Raw genomic sequence first — 19,116 nt, 5'->3', positions numbered from 1 at the left:
TGAGACTTCAATTCCCAGAATTCCCCAGCCAGCATTCACTGGGCATTCGTTGGCTGTGGAATTTTGGGAGTTGAAGTCCAAATATCTTCAAGTTGCCAAGGTTGGGAAACACTGCTCTAGGTGGTGTGGCCCCCTTTGGTGAAGCAAAGTCAACGGAGAAGCCAACCTTCTTACTTAACAACTGCAGTGATTCACTTAACAACCAGGGCAAGAAAGTTGTAAAATGGAGCACAGTTCACTTAACAATTTATCAGCAGAAAGTTTGGCCTCAATTGTGGTCATCAATTGAGGATTACCTCTACTTGAAGGAAAACAGTCTGTTCATGCGCTGGCCTCAACATTCAAAGAAGCCCCAAGTGTGCTGAGATGGGGATGGTTGAGGGCTAAGGAAAGACTTGAGAAGGCCACTAAGTGGCTCTTAGTTAAGGCGGTCACCAGAGTTTCCAGTTCCAGATCAATGTGTCCTTCCGAGGACAGTTGCTCAGGGAAGTAGCTGAGTGCAGGACAAGAGAGAAGGGAGGGAAAACGAGGAGCCAGATTGTTAGGGGGGCAAGAGGCCGACTGTGCAAACCGCCCAGAGTAGGAGTCCAAGCGCTGTTGCTATTAGCATTAAAAGCAGAATCCTCTGTCTTTCCAGAAAAGAAGAGTTTGAGGCAGGTGACCATGTGGCACACAAGTGAGCTCTGGCGCGGGTGCAGAACTCTACGTGCAGTGTTCCTACTGCATCCACTAATAATAATAATAATAATAATAATAATAATAATAATAATAATAACAGCAACAACAACAACAATAATTTATTAGACTTGTATGCCGAAGACTCGGAGCGGCTCATACCTTTTGAGAAAGTTTTAATGTTTTAATGACAGATTTATGGAAGAAAAAGTGTCTCATGAGATGTCCACAGCTAGGACACAGATGGGGCCTTGGATACATCAGGTGGGAAACAGGATGTCAGGGAGAGAACACTTTTTAATCTAGTTTAGCAAGTCTTTTAAACCAGGATTTTGATTTGTCCCAAGTGTGGATCCCAAGAAAATAATTTGGGGCGGATCTTTGCTTGGTGCAGGTAGTCCTTGACTTGTGATGATTTCATTACGATGGAACAACCCCTCCCTCTCTCCCCCCCAAAAAACCCCCAGACCTTACAACACAGTTCTGAGGCTTCCCATCATAACACAACCCCATTTGTACTGTTTTGTTGTTCTGAGCCGCCCCGAGTCTTCGGAGAAGGGTGGCATACAAATCTAATAAATAATAATAATAATAATAATAATAATAATTTCAGATGCTCGGCATCTGGGCCCCGTTTGTGCCTTCCAGCATCCTAAAGTCCCCTTGATTACAATTTGCAGTGTTTTTGTTGTAAATGTTAAAACAAATTGTTTGCTTAATCCCACTGCATCCACTTAGTGACCCGGAGCAAGAATGGCTGCAGCCCGTTTCATACCATCCTGACTTACAAACACATCCATCTTCTTACTCATTCTGGCTGGTGAATTCTGGGAATTGAAATCCAGCCATCTTTCTATTGCCAAGATTGAGAAGACCCTTGGCTGCGATTCCATCTCTCCTGAAACTTCATCGGAAGGATGGCCATTAATTTGCCCTCCTTGTTTTGAATTAACCATTTGACACAGAAGAGAGCCACCAGGGTGGTGATGATGATGATGACGATGATGATAATAACAATTATTATTATTATTATTATTATTATTATTATTATTATTATTATTAATAAGAATAATTAGATTTGTATGCTGCCCCTCTCTGCAGACTCGGGGCGGCTCACAACAATAATAAGACAATGTACAATGTGATAAATCTAATGTTTAAAAGAAAACACATTAAAAACCCAACATTTAAAAACCATGCAACACAAGCATACCATAATAATAAAACTAATAATAGTAATAATAATACTTAATAGTTAATAATAATAATTTATTAGACTTGTATGCCACCCTTCTCCGCAGATTCGGGGCGGCTCATGATAAAGGGACCTGAAACCAAAACATACCAGGAAAGGTGGCAGGGCCTGGGCCTGGGTAGTCTAGCCGAGAGGAGGCCCAGCGGGGACAGTAGAGCAGTCTACAGGTACTTGAGGGGCTGCCATGTAGAGGAGGGGGTCAGGCTGTGTTTCCAAAGCACCAGAGGGACAGACAAGGAGCAATGGATGGAAACTGACCAAGGAGAGATTCAACCTGGAAATAAGGAAGAACTTCCTGATGGTTTAGAGCGATCAGCAGGTGGAATGGCCTGCCGGTGGAGGTGGTGAACGCCCCAATACTGGAGACCTTCAAGAAGAGGCTGGACTGCTATCTGGCTGGGGTTTATTTATTTATTCTATGCCGTCCTTCTCAAGGCGACTCAGGGCGGTGGGATGGCAAGGGGTCTCCTGCACACCAACAGGTAGTTGGACTAGAAGAGCCGCTGGGCGCCTTCCAACGCAAACCAACAATCAATCAATACTGGTTCCCTGTAATCCAAGTGACGGGTTCTCCAGCCATTGGGAAGGGTTTTGCAGCCTAAAACCTCGACTTAAGTATTGCCCACAAGATCATATGCTGCAACGTCCTTCCGGTCAACGACTACTTCAGCTTCAACCGCAACAACACAAGAGCACTCAACAGATTCAAATTTAATATTAACCGCTCCAAACTTGACTGTAAAAAATATGACTTTAACAATCGAGTTCTCGAAGCACGGAACTCATTACCGGACTCAATAGTGTCAACCTCTAACCCCCAACATTTCTCCCTTGGACTCTCCACGATTGACCTCTCCAGGTTCCTAAGAGGCCAGTAAGGGGCGTATATAAGTGCACTGATGTGCCTATCGTCCCCTGTCCAATTGTTTTCCCTTATCTTATATATCATACATATTCTCTCCTTATCTATCTATGTGTATATTCTCTCCTTATCTCTTATATCATATATATTCTCTCCCTCCCATCTACTTCTCTTCTTTTTTACTTTCTATCTTTATATATATTACTTAATGTCTATTCTCTTCCATATGTATTGTATATTGGACAAAGAATAAATAAATAAATAAATAATGTCCTTTTTTTGCTCTCTTTATTTGCAGAATCTTTGAGAAAACACATTCCCTGTGGCCTTTCCTTCTTCAGAGGAAGCTGGAATTCAGAAATCCAGTCTACAAGGGACGCACCGCTTACGCCTCTCTCCAGCCCAATACGCTGCCCTTCAGTTTCCAGTAAGTTATGACTGGGGGAAGGAGAAGCTTGAACACAGATCACCCCGCAGTGCAAGCTGCTTAATATTCGTGGAATATTAAATCAAACACAGATCCAGAAAGAGATCTCAGGAAAGGGATTTTGTTAGAGGGGCACTTTCTATAGTTTAGGAATAAGTTTGTGGGCTTGTCTGGATCCAGTCACTTGAGCCACCAATACAGGTAATAATCCTTGCCTTATGACCCCAGAATTGGTCAGGATTGAACTGCTGGCAATTCGCAGAAGGAGCCTGCGGTACTCCATTCTAACCTCTGCACCACCATAGTGCAGGTGAAGGGGGGAAATCGTCATAAGCCACTTTGGGTGGTGGTGGTGGACTTTCAAATGGTCGTTAAGCAGACTGTTGTAGGTCAAATACGAGCTATAACAAAAGCAATATTGCTTAGATCAGTGTTTCCCACCCTTGGCAACTTTGAGATATCTGGACTTCAACTCCCAGAATTCCCCAGCCAGCATTCGCTGGCTGGGGGATTCTGGGAGTTGAAGTCCAAATATCTCCAAGTTGCCAAGGGTGGGAAACACTGGCTTAGATTTTGCTGCCCTTCAGTGCTTTAGAGCCCCTTCTGAGCCCTCTTTTCCACAACAGCCTGGGTCCTTATTTTACCCGTCTCAGAAGGCTGAATCGACCTTGAAGCAGTCAGGATCATCAGACCCCTGGCAGTGGGGTCATCACAGCTCTCTTTTTTTTGGAGGTCACCAGCATTAAACTACAAATCGTTGCTTATGATTTAAAGGTTTTGAGATTGTAGCAAAAGAAAAGGGGAAGCAGGAGGTAGATGTAGTGGCAGAAAATGTTTATTTACCTATTAATAATAATAATAATAATAATAATAATAATAAATTATTAGATTTGTATGCCGCCCTTCTCCGCAGACTTGGGGTGGCTCACAACAACAATAATAACAATATGACAATGTAACAAATCTAATATTTAAAAAACATCTAAAAAAACCATCATTAAACCATACAACACAAGCATATCATACATAAAACTATATAAGCCTGGGGGAGGTATCTCAATTCCCCCATGCCTTGCAAGACAGGTGGGTCTTAAGCAATTTACAAAAGATAAGGAGGGGGGGCAGTTCTGATCTCTGGGGGGAGTTGATTCCAGAGGGCCGGGGCCGCCACAGAGAAGGCTCTTTCCCTGGGGCCTGCCAGATGACATTGTTTAGTCGACGGGACCTGGAGAAGGCCAACTCTGTGGGACCTTACCGGCCACTGGGATTCGTACGGCAGAAGACAGTTCTGGAGGTATTCTGGTCCGGTGCCATGTAGGGCTTTATAGGTCATTACCAACACTTTGAATTGCGACCGGAAACTAATCCACAGCCAGTGCAAGCCACGGAGTGTTGGACAGACATGGGCGAATCTAGGTAACCTCACAATAGCTCTCAGCCGCATTCTGCACAATCTGAAGTTTCAGAACACTTTTCAAAGGTAGAGAGCTTTGCAGTAGTCGAACCTCGAGGTGATGAGGGCATGAGCGACTGAGCAATGACTCCCTGTCGAAATAGGGCCGTAACTGGTGCACCAGGCGAACCTGTGCAAACGCCCTCCTCGCCACAGCCGAAATATGATGTTCCAATGTTAATCAAGTTTAGTTAATGGCCAAAGCACCCCCAAAGATTACTCCTGATGGAACAAGCGATGAAGCAACTGTGTCTTAATCGTACAATCCCAAGAGGGCCTAAAAACACGTACCGGATCTCCAAATTATGCAGCCGTTTGCTTCATGGACTATAATAAGGTGTAGTTGCCATCCTTTGCCCGAAACAAGGTTTTTATGCCAACCCATTTTTCACTTGGAAAGTTCTTTTCTTTATGGCAAACTGAACTTAGGTTAGCAACAGCTCACCTAGCTAAGATGGTTATCAGACTTTGAATCCATATACAATGCAGGTTGACCCTGGTGTTGGGTAGCCGAAAGGAAACCAGGTTCCTTCTTCCAATCTTGCAGCTTGATTATATCAGAGCTGTTGGAGTTAAACTCGCTTCTTCCTTTGAGGCAGTGATTTTGGATCTTGCAACTTGACTTCAACTCCTAGAATTCCCCAGCCAGCAAAAAAGAAGAGAACTTTCTTCTGCTACCTTTTCTTGCAAACATCACAAGGATCTCTCAACTATTATTTTCTGCTACTTTCTCTCTCTCAGGTTCTGGTGTGGCATGTATAACCGTTTTGATAAAGGGATGCATCCGAAACAATGTACCCTGGACCATCTGCTTAGCTGCACCAGTCAGAATTTGCAGATGGAAAACAACGCAGAAGACCTTGAACAGGTGAGTGGAGGGTGTGTGGAGCCCTAACTTCATTTTGCAACGTCTCTTCAGCTGTCCTGCGTCACGAGGGGCAAAAGAATCCCAAAATTGTACCTAGAATAAAAACAACGGGGAGACTTTACCGTCTCATTCAACCTTTTATCTGGTTTGGACAATACGAGACCAGCTCCTTCTTTACTACAAATTAATAAAAGCTTAGTTGGTTGGTTTTCTGGTTTTAGTTATTTCAGATTTTGTCTAGGACCTTTTGGGCTCTTTTGTAAAATGTTGATGGTTTTTATTGTACAACAGCAACAGGACCTATAGGCCACTTCACAGTGCTTTATGCCTCTCTGAGCAATTTACAGAGTAAGCGCTTGGCCCTCAACAATCTGGGCCCCCATTTTACTGACCTTAGAAGGATGGAAGGAGGAGTCAACCTTGAGCCTGTTGAGGTTTGAACTCCTGGCAATGGACAGAGTGCAGCTGCAATACTGCATTCTAACTGCTGTGCCACCATGGTTCATAGTAGTATTTAATATTGTAAGCTACTAAGAGCACAAATCTAAGGGATTTATTTATTTATTGCAGTTATATGCCGCCCCTCTCCGTAGACTCGGGGCGGCTAACAACAGTAATAAAAACAGCATAAACAATCCAATATTAAAACAGTAAAAAACCCTTATTATAAAACCAAACATATAGACAGACATACCATGCATAAAATTGTGAAGGCCTAGGGGGAAAGAGTATCTCAGTTCCCCCATGCCTGGCGACAGAGGAGGGTTTTAAGAAGCTTACGAAAGGCAAGGAGGGTGGGGGCAATTCTAATCTCTGGGGGGAGTTGGTTCCAGAGGGCCGAGGCCGCCACAGAGAAGGCTCTCCCCTTGGGTCCCACCAACGACATTGTTTAGTTGACAGGACCCGGAGAAGACCCACTCTGTGGGACCTAACTGATCGCTGGGATTTGTGCAGCAGAAGGCGGTCCCTGAGATAATCTGGTCCGGTGCCATGAAGGGCTTTATAGGTCATTACCAACACTTTGAATTGTGACCGGAAACTAATCGGCAACCAATGCAGGCTGCAGAGTGTTGACGAGATGTGGGCAAATCTAGGGAGCCCCACGATAGCTCTCGTAGCCACATTCTGCACGATCTGAAGTTTCCAAACACTCTTCAAAGGTAGCCCCATTTAGAGAGTGTTGCAGTAGTCAAACCTCAAGGTGATGAGGGCATGAGTGACTGAGCAGTGATTCCCTGTCCAAATAGGGCCGCAACTTGCGCACCAGGTGAACCTGTGCAAACGCCCTCCTCTCCATAGCCGAAAGATGTTTCTCTAATGTGAGCTGTGGATCGAGGAGGACGCCCAAGTTGCGGACCCTCTCTGAGGGGGTCAATGATTCTGCCCTCAGTGTAATTGACGGACAGATGGAATTGTCCTTGGGAGGCAAAACTCACAGCCACTCCGTCTTATCAGGGTTGAGTTTGAGTCTGTTGACACCCATCCAGACCCCAACAGCCTCCAGGCACCGGCACATCACTTCCACTGCTTCGCTGACTGGACAAGGATTCCTCAAGGAAGCCATCTGAAGCATGGAAAAAAAGTCAGGATGTAAGTCTCAAAGAATAAAAAGGCCTGAGAAGGGCTCCCTCTCTCTTTGTGGTTCTGTGGTTTTTGAGAGAAAACAGAGACACAGATAGAGAGAGAAGTACTGGGAGTCATCGGTGCTCATCCAGTTGCAGAAAAATGACCAACAATGACTTTTCCATGGTGTCCCCTGTTTCCTGTTTGTTTTGCCAACATTCCCATTTTTTATCCCTTATGATTTAGCTCTTTTTAAATTCTTCCTTTCTTCCCATGCAGAAATTTCCTCTCTCGGATGGGTTGCCAAATGAAAGCCCTGCCTTCCCCCGAGGGGTTGCCTCTTCGCTGGACAGTTCCATCTCCCCGATGGTCAACACCCCCCAGGACTATGAGGGCCCCCTGCTGCTGGCCAACGGCACTGTCGGCAGGAGAGAAGAGGACAGGGCGGATGGGCAGGAGACGAGCGAAATGGCCCTCCCTCCTCCCGGCACCCCCAATGGCAACAGCTGCAGCCCCCCAGCCGCCCTTCCCGGCGTGCCTCTCTGGGTCAGCGATCAAGTGGATCTCCAGCGGGCCTGAAGCGGCCCTCACCTCCGCCGGAAGAGTCCTAGCAAAGGGGCAATAAAGTCTGTGACTCTGTGCTGGGAAGACCCCCTCACTGACCGGTGGCTGAGTCTTGTCTTCTGTGTCCTCCAGGGGAAGGAGGACAGAGCCCGGTGGGGGCTTTGGGGCAAACCCCCCGAGGTTGGGGGTGATGATGGCCCTGAGTTGGGGGCTGCCACAGTTGATTTGAGCCAAAAAGATTTCCCAAACATTTGTTTTGGGGGGGAAAACAGATGTGCACTTGGCCAATTGATGCTACTGTTGGGCTCTAAAGCAGGTTATCTTTTTTTTAAGGTGGGGAGAATGTATAGATATGAGAAGGGATGCCTGCACCCATGCATTTCGAAAGCTGCCTCTGGGTAGCCCCCCCCCCCCATCCTTCTGAGAGCCCCTTTCTCTTTACAGAGTTAGAATTCCCATTTGGTCCCCCTGTTGGCAAGGTGACTTTGATCGTTGTGATGCAGTGGTTGGAGTGTGTGGGTTTTTGTCCTGTCTCTTGTGTCTTTTGTTTAACCGTGCTGAACAGGGCCTGCCTTCTTACTTGTTGTTCTCTCTCTTCACGGTCCATGGCCTTTGAATGCATTTGTGGCATGTTAGGATAAAAACTGACAGTAAGGAACCTTCAAATATCATCATGATAGCTCGTTTATCATGTGATGTCACTCTGGAGAACTTGGCTGTAGGAGAAAGCGGGTCAGAACCTGGGGAAAGAGTGCAAAAGGTCTTAAGCCAGCTTATGGCTACGTAGGGATGCTAGGCTGGTCCCTCTTTCAACCCCGCGCCCAGGCTCTGCCGTTTCTTCTCCCACTTTATCCAAGTTGTCAAGTATCTTCTTTGGTTTAAGGGCCAGGCTGCTTTCTGCTCAAGCGGTCAAGAATATCCCACCTGCTTCTCAGACGGGACCTTCTGCTCCTCACCAGCGAAGCCTCCACAAATTGAATGCCCGCCTCCGTGCATAGTGCATTTGCCTGAAGTGTCGCTAAGAGTCTGACCTGGGCTAGGTTGCCTGTTTCACGCATGTTTTGGACCAAGGGGAGACCAGCGCTTCCTGTTTTGTTCTTTAGGGGAGGGATTAACGGTGAGCAGAGGCAGCGCGAGACCTCTGGCTCCAAAGTCCACCCACCAAAGCACATGCAGAATCTATGTTCCTTTCTGCTTAGTGACGCAGGTGAAAAGCACAGGTAAAACAAGAAAATGGAAGTGGATTTTATGAAGATCGGCCTCCCTCAAAAAGCAGAGACAAAACACACCCTGAATCAAGAATTCCAGCTCTGAGCATACAGCTTCAAAAACACAACGGTTTTCCCTGGATAAATCATTAGTTCTTCCAACATAATTTTATTGGATCCTGCATATCTCTACTCCATCTTCCTTTTCTTGCTGCATCGGTGGCTCAGATCACAGTAACATCCTCCGATTATTATTATTTTTTAAAAGTAAAGCGAAGGGCCTTCCTAGAGAGAAACATCTCCACCTTCTTGTTCCTGTTCTGTGTGGGTGTTTCTTGCCAAAATTCCAGCCAGCTCTTCAGCTGCCTTTGGTGCTCAGTCCCAGGATGTCCTCTCACCCACACAGCCCTTCATGGAAATGCCTTCTTCTTCTTCTTTAGGAAAGCCAATGGACTGGAATCCTCGCAGGGCAAAATCCTCGAATCGGGCAGCCCCCAAAAAGTGTGAGTGTGCGTTTCAAAGGAGAGTGTTTAGCAGCCATCCTTCAAGGGAGCATGTGTGCACGCATGGGTGTGTTCACACCATGCTCACACCGTCACTGTCTTCATAGCAGCGCTTCAAAATTCCCTGGAATACTATTATCCTGCGTGCCTATTGGCATGGTTTGAATGGCTTGTGAGCACAATATCTGAAATATTTCTGGTTATAGCATCCCTCTAAACTTAATCATCTGTGGAACTCAGTGCAGGAAAAGAATTTTGCCAGTTGCATGGTCGCCTGTCCATTTTAAAGTATCTGCGGTTGTTACATGTGTCTCCGTGTTGTCAAACAACCTCCTTGTTGACGTCTGTGATGTTTTTTTGTACTCCAAGGCCTGACAAATTTTAAAGTGAACCTAACGGAGATTTATTTCGAAAAGGTTTTCCGGTTTCCTTTTGCAGATACAGTGATACCTTGTCTTATGAAGTTAATTGGATCAAGGATGAGGTTCGTAAGGTGAAAAATTCGTAAGACGAAACAAGGTTTCCCATAGGAATAAATGGAAAAGCAATTAATGCATGCAAGCCCAAAATCCACCCCTTTTGCCAGCCGAAGCGTCCTTTTTTGCACTGGTGGAATTCCCCTGAGGCTCCCCGCCATGGGAAACCCCACCTCCGGACTTCCGCGTTTTTGCGATGCTGCAGGGGAATCCCAGCATCGCAAAAACGGGCGCTTCGCTGGCAATGGAAGTCTGGAGGTGGTTTCCCAGCGAGGGAAGCCTCAGTGAAATCGCAGCATTTGTGATGCTGCGATTTCACTGAGGCTTCCCTCGCTGGGAAACCCCACCTCTGGACTTCCGTTGCCAGCTGAAGCGCCCGGTTTCGTGCTGGTGGGATTCCCCTGCTGGGATTCCCTTGCAGCATCGCAAAATCCAGAGGTGGGGTTTCCCATGAAGGGGAGCCTCTGAGGGAAACCCACCAGTGCGAAAATGGGCGCTTCAGCTGGCAACGGAAGTCCAGAGGCAGGGCATCCCAGCGGCGGCGGTGAGTTCGTAAGGTTAAAATAGTTTGGAAGAAGAGGCAAAAAAAATCTTAAACCTTGGGTTCGTATCTCGAAAAGTTTGTATGACGAGGGGTTCGTGAGACGAGGTATCACTGTAGCTAAAATTGTGTTGCCTATCCAGGCTGATATTTTCACAGTCCCTCTAAAGTTTGACTGGCTGTATTTTCGTCTTGCAAGATTGTCTAAAGCTGTGTGGTTAGAGACTTTTGATAACTCATCCTGAATGTGTCTCATGAATTCACTTGAAGCCCTGGTCGAATAAAAGTGAAAATATTAGGAGATTATAGTTGTGTATACACAGATATATTGCTGCAAGTCATATGGTGAATTACATTTGTAAGTATTTGTTTTCTTTTAATTTCTTATGGAAATAATAAATTCCTCGCATTTCTAAAATGAGTGAGGGACGGTTTCTTGGATCAATGTTGTATTTGAGACCATTTTAAATAATGTCATTCTGGGCACAGCACAGATTCTGGGAAGGACGTTTTCAGAGTTGTTGTTTTTTGTCCTTGCTGTCGAATGTTCTTAGCAATTATGGTAAGAAAGTTGTAAAGTAGAGCAAAGTTCACTTAGTTCTAGTTTAGCAGCAGAAAGTTAATGTTTCCAAATGTAAAATAATGCACTTGGGGAAAAGGAATCCTCAGTCTATTGTATTGGCAGTTCTGTGTTAGCCAAAACTTCAGAAGAGAAGGATTTAGGGGTAGTGATTGCTGACAGTCTCAAAATGGGTGAACAGTGTGGTCAGGTGGTAGGAAAAGCAAGTAGAATGCTTGGCTGCATAGCTAGAGGTATAACAAGCAGGAAGAGGGAGCATGTGATCCCACTGGTGAGACCACATTTGGAATACTGTGTACACTTCTGGAGACCTCACCTACACAAAGATATTGATAAAATCAAACAGGTCCAAAGACGGGCTATAAGAATGGTGGAAGGTCTTAAGCATAAAACTTATTGGGAAAGACTTAATGAACTCAATCTGTATAGTCTGGAGCAGGGGTCTCCAACCGCCGGTCCGCGGACCAGGACCGGGCCGTTGGGGTTTTTCAGCCGGTCCGCGGCGCCAGGGCCCCCTCGGCCTTTCCGCGCTGCCCACCGCTCGCCCGATTTGCCCCCTCTGCTCCTCTGCCACCTCCTGCCTTTCACCGCAGCTCCTCCCGCACCCGGAACGCACGCCCTGCCCGCCTCACATTTGCCGAGAGCACTTTCGCCCCGGGCTCTCAGCAAGGGGGTTTGCAGGAGAGGCGGGGCCGGCGGAAGGTGATATTGAATGTCGGGGGCGCACGGGCGGTTCGCGCGCTCCCTATCTCCCTGCTAGCCCACTCGGAATATTCAAAATAAGAAAAAACTTCGCCGGCAAAGGCTTTTCTTATTTTGAATATTCCGAGTGGGCTAGGAAGAGAAGGGGGAGAAAGTAGAAAGGAGGATGGGGACCAAGAAACGAGGAGGAAGAAGAGGCGCGCGATCCTTCCGAAGGGCCGAGGAAAGACCGGAGCGCGCAGCCTAGCGGGGGCTTCTCTCCGCTCCGCCGGCGCCTCCAGACCTCTGAGTTCCTCGGGCTGCTTGCGGACAGGCTGGCCTCCTCGCCAGCCTGTCCGCAAGCAGAAAGAGGGAGAAAGAGAGGGAAAGGGGGGAGAGATAGCAAGAGAGGGAGAGAGAGAGAAAGAGAGAGGGAAAGGGGGAGAGGGGGGGGAGAGAAAGAGAGAGGGAGAGAGAGAGAGGAGATAAAGGAAGAGGAGAGAGAGAAAGGAAGAGAAAGAAAGAAAGAGGGATAGAAAGAGAGAGAGAGTGAGAGATGCTCAGTGAGCCTTTCTTTGAAGTTGCCTTTCTTTCTTTCTTTCTTTCTTTCTTTCTCTTTCTTGCTTTCTTTCTTGCTCTTTTTCTTTCTCTCTCTTACCTTCCCTTCCTCTATTTCTTTTCTTTCTCCTTCCTACCTTCTTCCCTCCCTCCCTCCCTCCCTCCAGTCCTTCCTCTCTTACTCTCCCCTTTCATACGTTTCCTTGCTTCCTTCCTCTGTTCCTGTTCCTGTCCCTTCCCTCTTTCCTTCTTTCTTTCCTTCCTTCCTTTCCTCCCTCCATTTCTTGCTTTCCTTTTCCTTCCTCCCTTCTTTCCTCCCTCATTCCCTTCTTTCACTCCTTCCTCTCTTACTCTCCCCTTTCACACCTTTCTTTGCTTCTTTGCACCCTTCTTCTTCCTGTACCTTCCCTCTTTCCTTCCTTCCTTCCCACCCTCCGTCCATTCATTCACCCATTCCTCTCTTGATCGCCCCTTTTACGGCGCCACTGACAGCTAGCTCTCCCCACCCCCACCGGGCCATGGAAAACTGGTCTAGCTTAAAGCCGGTCCCTGGTGCAAAAAAGGTTGGGGACCTCTGGTCTGGAGGACAGAAGGAAAAGGGGGGACATGATCGAAACATTTAAATATGTTAAAGGGTTAAATAAGGTTCAGGAGGGAAGTGTTTTGAATATGAAAGTGAGCACAAGAACTAGGGGACACAATCTGAGGTTAGTTGGGGGAAAGATCAAAAGCAACATGAAAAAATATTATTTTACTGAAAGTGTAGTAGACCCTTGGAACAAACTTCCAGCAGACGTGGTTGGTAAATCTACAGTAACTGAATTTAAACATGCCTGGGATAAACATATATCCATCCTAAGATAAAATACACAAAATAGTATAAGGGCAGACTAGATGGACCATGAGGTCTTTTTCTGCCGTCAATCTTCTATGTTTCTTTGTAAGTCTGGACTCACTTGTGCTCATAAATGGAGGGTTACCTGTCCTTGCAGGAGGAGGAGACTGTCCACGCCCTGGCCTCTAAATTCAAAACAGCCACAAGAGTGCTGCAATGGGGATGATGGAAAGCCTCTCAGAGCTGCGAGGAGGCCCTTGAGTGGCCCCCAGTCAGGGTGGGCACAGTTCCTCCTAATGTCGGGTCCAGTCTTGTCCCTTCAGTCCCAGCGGAATCTCAGGGAGACGGGAAAGCAGCCGAGGGCAGGAGAAGAGTTAACGTGAAACACCTGCTGCCACTGGAGTGCCTTTCGTCCCCTGTCCAATTGTCTTTCCTTTCTTTCACCTATCTTATATATTCTCTTCCTTTCATATATCCTCCCCTCTTTCACCCTCTTTTATGTTATCACATGTCTATTTTCTTCCTATGTATTTGTGTATTGGACAAATGAATAAATGAAAAAAATGAAAAACCTGGAACTGGGACGAGATGATGAGGCTGGGCAGGAAGAGTCGATGGGGGGCTTCCTTCCAGGAACGGTGGGGGCTTTCCCATCACTGGAGCGCCTGAAGCCCGGCGGGCAGCCCTTCGTCTGGACCGGCAGAGAGGGGCTCCTTGAGGAGGGGGTTCAGCTGGGAGACCTCCGGACACTTCCAGCATTTCTAGTCTGTACTTTGTGTGTGTTGTGCAGGAGGCCTTGCTGGTCACTGTGCTGGAGGTGATGGAGCTGACTTTCTGCCGCCATTATGGGTCATTATGAGACCAGATACAAGTGTGGCTTCAGCCTTGAAGGGATTCCTCCCCACAGTCAAAGAGTGGAGGGGGGGGGCAATGGGGCAAAATCGCTCACAATCTGCCCCAGGATCGGCGCGGAATGAAGGGCTCCCTTTCTGCTCATTGAGCTGGCCAAACCGGGTTAATAATAATAATAATAATTTATTAGATTTGTATGCTACCCTTTTCGGAAGACAGAACCGAAGACTTGGTTCTGGGCTCCTGGATAGTTTGGCCTCTTGTGGATCCGTTTCCTTGCAGGGAACGTTTCTAGTTTTATTTGTTTGTTTGTTTGATTGATTGATTTTTATGCCGCCCTTCTCCTTAGACTCAGGGCGGCTTACAACATGTTAGCGATAGCACTTTTTTAACAGAGCTAGGCTATTGCGTCCACAGTCCAGGTCCTCATTTTACCCACCTTGGAAGGATGGAAGGCTGAGTCAACCTTGAGCCGGTGATGACATTTGAACCCCTGAACTTCAGATCTACAAGTCAGCTTCAGTGGCCTGCAGTACAGCACTCTACCTGCTGCGCCACCCTGGCTCATTTTTGCACCTGGTCCTGTGGAATCTGATTTTGGAATCCACTGACGCGAGAGGAGGGCTGTCCATCGTGTGGCCCTCAGGCCAAATGCACCACGCTCTGGCCAGGCCCACTCCCACGTGAGATTGACAGCCGCCATGACAGACTGTCCTGCTTGGAACTTAACCTCGAGAGTTCGACATCAAATGTTTTCTCCCCCCAAGATGAGAAGGGGGTCTTGTTTTATGTGCTTTACTGATCAGAGAAGATGCTGGGCTCAGCTTAAGATGTTCATTGCTGGGCTGACTGTTCTGCTTTGTATTGTGAAACTCAAACAAACATTCACCTGTACAGGTGGGACTCTACTTACACCCACAAGTGAGACCAGGATTTCTGCCGCTAAGCAGAATTAAGTTAGCCACGCCCACTTTTACAATCTTTTTTGCCATCCTCATTAAGAGAATCAATTGTTAAGTGCAGTTGTCCCATGAACCCAACTTCCCATGCTGGAAACCAGCCAGGAAATTCCTATGATCAGATGGGATGCTGCACTCATAAATGTATGCTGGTTGGCAACCATCCAAAGGTTCATCATAAGGTTGTGAGTGCAAGGACCAGTTGCAAGCCACTTTTTTCAGTGCAGTTGTAACTTCAAAGTTTAATGTCTGTAAGTCAAGGACTACCTTTAATTTAGAAAAAGCAGGTCTTCCAGTCCAGTGTTTTTAAACTTTAGGCTGTGTGGAGTAACTCCCAGAATTCCCAGCCAGTGCCAATAAATGTTCAATATTGATGCCAACTTTATTGTGGTTTTAAATTTTTGGTATTTTTTTAAAATATAAAATGAAGTCTCCTATCCATCATTTATAAAATAAGTCAAACTCAGTGATGCCTTCTTCTTGGCATCTAATAAACTGCAAAATCAAAAATGCTTTGCGTGATGTTTTGAAAGTGATCTAAGCTGACATCTTCTTTGGGGACGGAGAAGAGAAATTTACAAGAGGGAGAATCAACCTGAATCAAACATAGAAACATAGAAACATAGAAACATAGAAGTCTGACGGCAGAAAAAGACCTCATGGTCCATCCAGTCTGCCCTTATACTATTTTCTGTATTTTATCTTAGGATGGATATATGTTTATCCCAGGCATGTTTAAATTCAGTTACTGTGGATTTATCTACCACGTCTGCTGGAAGTTTGTTCCAAGGATCTACTACTCTTTCAGTAAAATCAACATCTTAAGCTGAGGTTGCCATCCAAACGAGGAAGAGGAAGAAAGAAAGAAAAAGAAAAGAGGACAATAGATCTGGAAGGGGCTTTTTTTTAATTAATATTTTTATTGATTTTTATAATATAAAACACACACACAACATATAACATATAACATGTGCTCAGTGATCCCACCACCAGAAATCAATCATACCCCACCACCAGTTGGGGGTATTTCTTGTATAAATCATTTAAACCCAAGAGTGAAATATTTCTTTACATATTATAGAGTGATTCCAACTTGTTTCTTATAGGTTGGTCTCGGATCCTACTCGCCATATATCGTCTTACCTTGTCCCATCGCCCCATCAGCTGTTGCAAATCAGTTTCATTAATCGAATTCATCCTTTTATCCATAATCTCAAATTGAATGTGGTCCACCATATACCTATACCAATTTTGCATTGTCCATTTTGTCGCATCTTTCCACCCCAGGACTATTACCGCCTGAGCGCTTTCTATCGCTGCTTGTTTTATTTCTCTGTATTCTCCCATCTCACTACTTTTTACTAATACTGCCATTTCCTTAGTAATCGTCCATCTTATATTTAATATCCTATTAATATCCTCTTGCACTTTTGGCCAAAAGTTCTGCACCACTGGGCATTCCCAGGGCATATGTATAAACACTCCTTTATCTTGGCACCCATGCCAACAGATACTTTTAACGTTCTGCTGAAAGTGTGCAAGTTGAACGGGTGTGTAACACCACTTATGTAATATTTTCCTTCTCATTTCCCTAACTCTTGTATTCTTGATTTTCCTTCTATTCTCTACTGTATTTTTCATCTCTTGCACCTCTACTTGTGTCTCATTTTGCCACCATTTAGTCAATCCTTGGATCACATCCCTGTCTCTGGAAGGGGCTCTGGAGGTCTTCTATTTCAGCTCCCTGCCCACGCAGGAGACCCTCGGCCGCTTCAGACAAGGGGCTGCCCAGCCTCAATACTAGAGGTTTTAGCAATGGAGCACCCATCACCTCTGGAGGCAACTTCTGTTCCGCTGATTAACTCTTCTCCCTGCCAGGAAGTTCCTCCTCAGTTCTAGGTGGCTTCTCACCTTGGTTAGTTTCCACCCATTGCTTCTTGTCTTGCCTTCAGGGGCTTCGGAGAGTAAACTGGCCCCCACCTCTTTGTGGCAGCCCCTCACTTGGTGGATCTTTGTGGGAGTGAAATTCTTGGGTGGGCCACACATTTTGAAGGAGAGGTAAAACAGCTGAGAATCGGTCTAAAAATATCCCTGGACTTTCTGCACTATAAATACACACCACTTTGCTTTGGCTTTCTCTTAAAGTGAATTACATCCGTGACATCTCTCACAGAAGTCCTTTGCTGAAGCTCCAGTCGTTCATGGTGGTGGACTATCCCCTGGAGGGTTGAGGACAGCGATGGCGGACCTTGTGTTGCTCGGGTGCCCAAAGGACGCACGTGCCCATGACAGCCTGCCCGCCCACCCACGCATGCCCACACCCATAATGCCATGCCCCCCTTGCATGCATGCACAATCTCCCTCCCCCATGCAGACAAGCAGACCTCACTGCAGCCTCCAGAGCATGTGGATGGCAGAAAACAGGCCCAACAGAAGTTGAAAAGTCCCTCTTTGAACATTTGATAGGCCTGTTGTGCCGTTTTTCACCTTCCCCGGCCTTCAGGAGGCTTTCCTGAGGGCAGGAGAGGGCCGAAATGACTCCCCGCCCTCCGGAAGCCCAAAAATCAGCTGGCCAGCGCCAACAAATGTTTTGGAGCTGACCTATGGCAACGCCTTGCATGCCCTCAGATATGGCTGCACATGCCACCTGCGGCACCCCTGCCATAGGTTTGCCATCACCGGGTTTAGGAGATTCTTCACTTCAATGCACCAAAACAATATTTCCCTGCTTGTAATAGGTGAGAAAAGGGGTTCCTGAAAAATATCCTTGGTTGATCTGTCCCCACTTCTGCATCTCTGCCAAAAAGCTATTTTTTTAGTTTTCTCAGGAATCGGTCCCTAACGTGTGTTCTGCCAGCGTGTCTCAACCGCCCGTAATTACAGGATAATTAGTCCAGGAAGACACACACCACATGATAAAAGGAAAACCCAAAAGTTTTTATAAACAGAAAAACAGAAACAGCTCCCTTTTTAAATGTCAAAGGGATTTTCTGGTACACACAAGGCACAGGTTAAATGCAGTCCAATTGCTCACCCAATAACTGGGAAATTGAGTCCAATTCTGAAGTCCAGAGAGTCCACACACACCATCCTGAAGAGCAAAAACCATGATCTTGATGAAATAATAAATCAGATAAACTGCCATGTGGCTAAAACACCAGGCTGCACTTTTATCTGTAGCACTAATTACAGTAGCCCCACCCAACCATAGGTGGCCTCATTTTCTCTTGTAATAATACTTCAGTTGTTGTCTCCTATGCATCACTCTACGTATGCGTGGATGTGTCATTAATTCTTGTTCAGAATTCAGGGATGATACAGATCACTGATCTCCTCCTGGGCTGTTTGCCAAACCCCCCTCTTCCCTGTCACTTACGCTTCCTTGGTCAGAGGAGACTTCATCGGCAGATTCTACTGGGAGCAAAACAGGCCTGCGGCATGTGGATGTCTCCCCCACATCCACCTCCACATTCCTTGGGGCCGGAGCTGGGCCAGAGCTAACCACAACAACGTGACTCTGATGAAAAGAGTAAAGATGTAGTCAACTCAGCTCGTGACCCCATGGGCACAATCCGTGTGATCTTGGTATTAATGTGGAACTCTGATGTTTCTGGTTTGTTTGTTTGTCTGGGCATTGATTCTGGTTTTGTGGCCTATTTCCCAGGCTAGTTTCAGTCTTGGCATTTTTGGGTGACTCTTCTCTAATAAGAGCTAACTGAGCCTGATCCTGCTTAATGTTTCAATATCTAATTATTCATTCAGTATTATTCAGCACTTTTCCCTGCTGGGATAAATGTCAACATCACGAAAAGAAGAAGATAGGTTTGTACACCAAATCCCCCAGTTGAGAGACAAACATCCCACCTCCATTGAAACTCTTCCTCCCCTCCCCTCCCAGGATAGAGATGACCCTATGACCCCCTTCGCCTCCCTTAGAGAGCCAGGGGGCTTCATGCTGGTAGAAACTGTGATCCAAACATTTGGAATCTGGTTGGTATTAAAATTGTGGCTCAGCATCTGGTGACACGAATCATACCAATGCTGCTATTTTAAAACCTCAAATGATGTTATGCAGTTTACACTCTACATGGCGATGTAAGTTTCCTGTTCTTTGGCCCCAATCTCACATTGGGTTGATCTTCAAAAACTACACAGGGCTGGAGTTGATACTTGGACAGGGCACGAAGGGATATTTCCGCCATTTCCACCCCTGTCCCGGTTAAAAGTGGCGTTCCCCAAGGCAGCATACTAGGACC

The 19,116-nt window shown here is 46.3% G+C and overlaps 1 protein-coding gene across 3 annotated transcripts in view; it reads left to right on the top strand.

Moving 5' to 3' along the window:
• Positions 1-19,116, top strand: part of LOC139171445 (phosphatidylinositol-3,5-bisphosphate 3-phosphatase MTMR8-like) — a 60,708-nt gene that overhangs the window by 30,892 nt on the left and 10,700 nt on the right. For 2 of the 3 annotated variants that reach the window (XM_070759682.1, XM_070759681.1), the window contains 3 exons: positions 3,091-3,219; positions 5,414-5,540; positions 7,383-7,763. The exons of the other annotated variant lie outside the window; for it this stretch is intronic. In XM_070759682.1, the coding sequence (XP_070615783.1) occupies positions 3,091-3,219; positions 5,414-5,540; positions 7,383-7,682 (556 nt within the window). In that variant the 3' untranslated portion in view covers positions 7,683-7,763. Of the gene's footprint in view, positions 1-3,090; positions 3,220-5,413; positions 5,541-7,382; positions 7,764-19,116 lie in introns of those variants that run through there. 3 annotated transcript variants of the gene reach the window in all.

This window comes from Erythrolamprus reginae, chromosome 8 (assembly GCF_031021105.1).
Source record: "Erythrolamprus reginae isolate rEryReg1 chromosome 8, rEryReg1.hap1, whole genome shotgun sequence".
Classification (NCBI taxonomy): domain Eukaryota; kingdom Metazoa; phylum Chordata; class Lepidosauria; order Squamata; family Dipsadidae; genus Erythrolamprus; species Erythrolamprus reginae.
This window is presented reverse-complemented; position numbering and strand designations above follow the sequence as displayed.